Source organism: Lolium perenne, chromosome 1 (assembly GCF_019359855.2).
Source record: "Lolium perenne isolate Kyuss_39 chromosome 1, Kyuss_2.0, whole genome shotgun sequence".
Classification (NCBI taxonomy): domain Eukaryota; kingdom Viridiplantae; phylum Streptophyta; class Magnoliopsida; order Poales; family Poaceae; genus Lolium; species Lolium perenne.
The window spans coordinates 37,764,651-37,770,595 of NC_067244.2; the positions used below are offsets into that span (position 1 = coordinate 37,764,651).

The following is a 5,945-nucleotide window of genomic DNA, read 5'->3' on the forward strand; positions in this document are numbered from 1 at the left end:
GAAGTATGGCTTTCTGCGGAAAGGAAGAGATTTCTGATAAAAGCCATGGGAGGAGGAGGGCAGGGGAACCAGACCGCCTGGCTAACTTAGAGGAGGGTATGAGCACCATGCAAGCCCAATTAACCATGGTAACCCAAGTACTTACATCTCAGATGGCTCGGGGCAGGCTGTAGATCCTGCACCGCTCAATGCCATCGCCCGCCGCAATCTCAACCACACCGGAAAAGCAGCGTGGCTTCCTCTCAGCAGGTGGATAATGATGACCAGGTGGTCGAGCCTCCTCGCTACCCCCCCGTGGATGATCTCACTGAGAGCCGTCCTTGTGAGCTGCATGTTAAAGTTTTCAACCTATCCTTCAAGGCGGCGGTCGGCATCCTCTTACCTACAAGGTCTTACCATTGCCGTCCGGTCCAAGACGACTTTGCTGTTGTGATGGTGGATGAAGTGTTGAGAGAGTATGAGGGGTTGGTGCTTGAGCACCCTGCAGGTGAAGATGGGGAAATCAAAGAACTGGGAGAAGCCCGTAGAACCACCGTGCAATGGCGGAAGGAGAACATTGTGTTTCCAGGTGAGAAGCCAACAAGCAGGCCACCTCCGCCTCCTCCGCCACCTCAGTCTCCTCCGCGTGATGATTCTCCTCTGCGCGATGATGATTCCCCTATCCATGACCAGTCTCCTCCGCGTGAAAATACTCCGCCGCCTCCTCCTCCTCGTCAAGAGACTCCGCCGCTTCCACCTAAGCAAAAGAGGAAGCGGTCCGCGGCACCTCCTACAGCTCCGAAGAGATCATCAACTCCAATGAGGGAACAGACTCCAGAGTTGTTGCCACATGAGCAGACTGAAGAGCAAAAGGCGTTTCTTGCAACTGCGCCGAAGAAGATGTTTATTCCACCGCAGACAGTGAAGCACTTTGCCGAGACGAGAATGAAGAGACCTGAGCTGAGAGCTGATTATGACCGCTCTCTTGGACAGTCCTCTAAAGCGATGAAAGAAGCAAAAAAAGTCGCCCAGCTTGGACAGCAGGACATTCAGGCCGCACCCCACTTCATCGTGGAGCCATATCATGATCCAGAGACGGCATCGATGATCGAACGGGCGGCTAGAGCTCAGGGAGCATCAGTTGAGTACGAAGATTACTATCCGACGGCTCAAATGGTAAACAAGTATAGATACGGATCTGATCTCGTCAAACCTGGCGAGCTCGCGCGTCTAGGGACTCAGATGCGAAGGTTGCATGACTGGTACCTGAAAGCCTGTCGAAGAGGTGATCGCTACCTCACGTTGTATCTTAGAGATGAGCATTACTTCCGGGGGGAAGACGAGATAAACATTGACGTAGAAGAACTGTTTCAGTTATTCAATCAAGACGCCCTCGACAAAGCTGTCATCAGTTGCTACTGCCTGTAAGTGATTTATTTGTGTAATTAAGTTTGTAGCTCATTCATTTGCACTAACAATTATCCTCATTATATTCTTTGTGTACGCTATACATTTAATTATGCAGAATGAAGAAGCTGGAATACAAAAGAGGCAAGCTCCTACCGCTGGGGTTCATAGACCCAAACACAGTTCATGAAGTTACGGTTCGAGACTTCGCCAAGGACACAGAGGACAACATCGTAATGTTTTTAGAGAAGCAAGCAGACAAAGAGGATATATTCTTTCCCTACAACTTCAAGTGAGTGTTATATATAACATACATTATGCTTGTGCACCTTCCACTTTATTCTCGTAATCATTGAGCTATGCTTGTGCAGTTTCCATTTTATTCTCCTAATCATTGATCTTCACCTTGGAGTCGTAAACGTCATGGACTCGAAACGTAAAGAATATGCGGAATGGGCGGACATGGCTGCCATCCTCCAGAGGTAGTTTCAATCAATTTCGTATTGGCATCTTCATCTGCTCTAATTCGAAGATATCATCAACTAATCAATTACTCATTTACTCATTATTTTTTGCCGGGCAGGGCTTGGAAACGGTTCATCAATACTGTTCCGGGTGAATGGAAACCGGAGCTTACATTTAGAGATTACCCTGTAAGTAGTACTATATATATAGCTATGTCCGTGAAACTTTATATATGATATTTACTTTCAATACGATGCTTGATTATTAGTTTGATCGAACTATTTTTTCGTAAAGTGTATGAGGCAGGAAAAAGGGAATAACTTATGTGGATACTACGTCTGCACCTTCATGCGTGACATGTCCTGTCCCAAGGGTGGGGATGCCCAAATACACCACACTCGTGTACGATAACAAATTTTCACAATTAATCTTAATTAGTACCATCTATTGTATTGAGTTCCATTCATATATTGATCTCCTTTTTTAAATATAGATGACACGCCTGCGGGACACTCTCATAACAGCGGATCAAATAAAAGCAATTCAAGAGGAAATCGCGGGATTCTTTATTACCGAGGTCCTTACCCCAGGTGGAGAGCACTATCGGAAGATCGTGACGTCGGACGATATTCGTTCAGGAAAAGTTGTATTGTAAATATGCATGCATTACGTGTACTGTGTTGACTATGTCGTGTACTGTTGACGATGTCTATATATATTCATGACGATTTTTTGTGGTTTCTTGAATGATATATATATGCATTGCTGAAACTCTGCCGTGGCAGAGAAACGCCCTGTTTCTCTGCCGCGGCAGAGAAACGCTGGTACAGCCTAAATCTGTGCCGCGGCAGAGAAATAGCAATTCTCTGCCGCGGCAGAGAAACATAGGCCCGGTTCGTACCACGAACCGGGACCAAAGCCCTTCCAGCGCGAGCTCCCTGGTCGCACCACGTGTTGAGGCCTTTAGGCCCGGTTTATCTTTGAACCGGGACTAAAGGGTACCCCCTTTAGTCCCGCCTTGTTGGTCCCGGTTCAAGAACCGGGTCTAAAGGCCCAAATGGACCGGGCCTATTGCCCCGTTTTCCACTAGTGTGCTATGGTAAAGCTTCAACTCATAATCAACCGGTTGCAAACATCTGCGCCCCTCGGCTGATGCGTCTCATTTGGAATGATGCTTATGATCCAAGCTCCACGCAGTTTGGTAACATAGAAAATCTGCGGTGGCTCGGCACCTACCCTTTTCGTGTATATGGAAAAGATGACTATGCCCCCAATAGCTACTTTCTGAGGCTTCTGCAGTGTTTTGAGATCATCCCTAATCTCAAATTCAGGCTTATTTATCTTCCGGTGAGTTCATATTATGTCATCATTATGTAAACTTGGAGTCCAAATTAAAGAATTAGCCATATGCATACAACGAAATTCGCACTCATGTTTCTTTGCTTAAGTCCACCCAGTCGTTGTCATTCATAGTAGCTTTTTATCCTATGAGGTGTGTTTAAGCCTTTGAGTAGTTAACGTTACAAACCACTAAACTGCTCTTGTATATGCCTTTTGTGTACTAGTTAACCTTGATGTTACAAACCACTAGGCTGCTCTTGTATTTCTGTTATTCAAGGGAGCACATGAACTTAGGCTTATACTAGGATAAAGAACCATTTATTGTGTTATTGATTTTGTAAACGAGATTCTCATGTCTTTTCTATTTGTTATTTAGTATCCTTTTCTGTGACTTCCCACGGATCTACATCAAGGCATCCCTAACCATCACAATGATCCACTTTTGTGTCTACACACGAATCTACATCAGGACATTGCGAACCGGCAGTACTTGATGGAAGACATTACAAGGCTCCCGCATATTGCAGGCATGTCCCTGGCTATAACTCCCCAAGGACATTCCATTGGAGCTAGTGTGTTTCATGTTCTCAGGATGTCTACTGGTGTGAGAACACTGTGGCTTACACTTGTTGGTGCAACTAGCCGCCCCGAGGTAATACTATCCTTGCTCTGTTTGTCTGATACTTGTATGCATTCATATTGTTGGAATACGTGTGCATGCATTTTTCTACACATATTTCTTTGCATACTGAGGTTTGAGCTGCTAGTAGCCGTACTCTAGGTGTTGTGGCAAATAATGTCTTATGTATCTGGCAATGACAATGTAATATGTTTCCTTTTTGGTTAGTCTGTTGGGAATGACCAAAATTGTCGGGCAATGCATGATTTTGTTTTCATTAAAGAAATTAAGAAACGCAATAACTCCTTCGTGTTGTCCTCTCTTTTCAAGATTGCTATCAGGCGACCCATCTCTCATTATGTCTATAGGGTGGCGTTTGGCTTTGGTTGTTAGGTTGGGGGTGTAGTGGGGAGGCAGAGAAGGAGTAGGACATGGTGGCATTGCAAGTTAGTTAGGTCGCCGACTCACCGGCAGCCATCATGGAGGGGGAGGTGGGGGTGACGGTGAAGGAGTGGTGAATAAGAAGAGACTACCATTTGACCGAAGCATTGCATGGCTGGTTCAATCTTGATAAAACATGATTTAGGAGATCATATTACTATGCTATTATTATTTGGAAAATCTATCTATAAAGGGCGCTGGACTACCCGGAATTTCATCACGTCCCCACTCGTTCGTTCCGAGTCAGCTGCGAACTTGCCTTTTTACTGATTGGCGGGTTGTGGGCCCTGGGTCGTTCATCGTTCCACCGTTGCTTGGTCTTTGAAGGTGCATGACCGGTGGACCTTGTTATGTGAGGGACAGGAAATTATATGGGTTTTCTTCAGTTGGTCATACGCGAAGGAGTAAAAACCTAAAAGCAGCGACCAACTCCCATCTAGCCTCTCTTCCATTTTCCTCCTCGCGCAGCCGCTGTCGTCGCCTCATCCTGCAGCCCAGCGCCGGCCTCGATCTTAAAGCGGTGCAGCCGATGCAACTTCTCTCCAACCTACAAGGATCCCAGATGCGCCGCCTCCTTCCAGCTCACCTCGTTATTGTTCTTGTCCAATGCCTTCCTGCATCCTCTCCTGTGCCATCAGCTGGAGAAAGCAGGATAGTAAGGGATGTCAGCGAGTTTGTTTTTAAAGATTGCATCAGTAAGACAATAAGAATGGCCTAAGGCCAATTTAACATCTTGTGCAATATGCTTAATCGATTGTATGAATTCTGTCTGCGTAAGTATTAAAACGTTTGTTGTCTGACTTCGTATTTGCATAGAACAATTATATTCTCTGAAATAGGTTGGCTTTAAATTGTGTTCCATGTGTTATTCTTTTGTAAATTTGGTAAAGACATGTTATATGTCCCGCCAGCCATAGAATTTATAGTTCCGTCATTCTTAATTTATGGTATAAAATCATAACGGCTGATCTTATTAAGCTATGCACCTTGTGTCAGGCGTGCTCATCAGGTTGTGTTTGTGACCAGCCATCAAACTGGAAAACCGAGGATCTTGAGCTGAATCGCCTGCAACAAGTAGAAATCCATAAATTGAGAGGAACTGAACATGAAGCTGCTCTTATCAAAAGGTTATTTGACTGGGCAACAATGCTAAAAAAAATGACAGTAACTTTTTAAACAGAAGGCCAAAAGGCCCGGCCATATATATATATAGCCCCACAATACCAATTCGACGATACAACGCACCCAACACCACGTCTGGTACCTCAAGGCATACAAGCAGGACCACCGGTTCGGGGACAGCACACATCACAGAGTACCAACATATAACAGGAACCACACACTAGCTAACACACGCCGACGACTGAGGGCAAAGCCAAGTCGCGCTGCACCGCCCGAAGCTCAAGTCCTCGTCGCCCCATGGAGCCGCCTAACCTCGGCCGTCGCCACGTCCAAGAGTCTCCGGTCCTTGTGTCTGACCAGAACCCTCCATCCCTGCATATGAATAGACATTTTGAACATCGCATCAGCCGGGCTGCCAAGGACCTTTCCTTCTATAGCTAGCTTATTACGAACATTCCAAAGCGTCCAGCATTGAGCCGCAAAGGTAAACCAAGCTAATCTACGGAGGCACCCCGACAAACCCTGGACAATAGCGATAAAGTCCCCAACCCCTGTTGGGTTCCAAGTGCAC

The 5,945-nt window shown here is 46.0% G+C and overlaps 2 protein-coding genes across 2 annotated transcripts; both read left to right on the forward strand.

Moving 5' to 3' along the window:
• The first annotated feature begins 285 nt into the window (after positions 1–285).
• Positions 286–1,682, forward strand: LOC139831969 (uncharacterized). Its single transcript, XM_071821364.1, has 2 exons — positions 286–1,403; positions 1,505–1,682. The coding sequence occupies exons 1-2, from the start codon at positions 433–435 to the stop codon at positions 1,680–1,682; spliced, it is 1,149 nt and encodes a 382-aa protein (XP_071677465.1). The 5' UTR covers positions 286–432.
• Positions 1,683–2,908: 1,226 nt separating this feature from the next.
• Positions 2,909–5,428, forward strand: LOC127330182 (uncharacterized). The gene is made up of 4 exons (XM_051356482.2): positions 2,909–2,924; positions 2,957–3,198; positions 3,587–3,844; positions 5,249–5,428. The coding sequence occupies exons 1-4, from the start codon at positions 2,909–2,911 to the stop codon at positions 5,426–5,428; spliced, it is 696 nt and encodes a 231-aa protein (XP_051212442.2).
• Positions 5,429–5,945: the final 517 nt, after the last annotated feature.

Excerpts from the sequence above, each read along its gene's own strand:
- LOC127330182 (XM_051356482.2), top strand. Across the intron at positions 3,199-3,586 it reads TCAGGCTTATTTATCTTCCG|CCCACGGATCTACATCAAGG; the intron begins GTGAGTTCATAT and ends TTTCTGTGACTT. Across the intron at positions 3,845-5,248 it reads GTGCAACTAGCCGCCCCGAG|GCGTGCTCATCAGGTTGTGT; the intron begins GTAATACTATCC and ends ACCTTGTGTCAG.
- LOC139831969 (XM_071821364.1), top strand. The coding sequence starts at position 433 with ATGGTGGATGAAGTGTTGAGAGAGTATGAGGGGTTGGTGCTTGAGCAC. Across the intron at positions 1,404-1,504 it reads GTCATCAGTTGCTACTGCCT|AATGAAGAAGCTGGAATACA; the intron begins GTAAGTGATTTA and ends TTAATTATGCAG.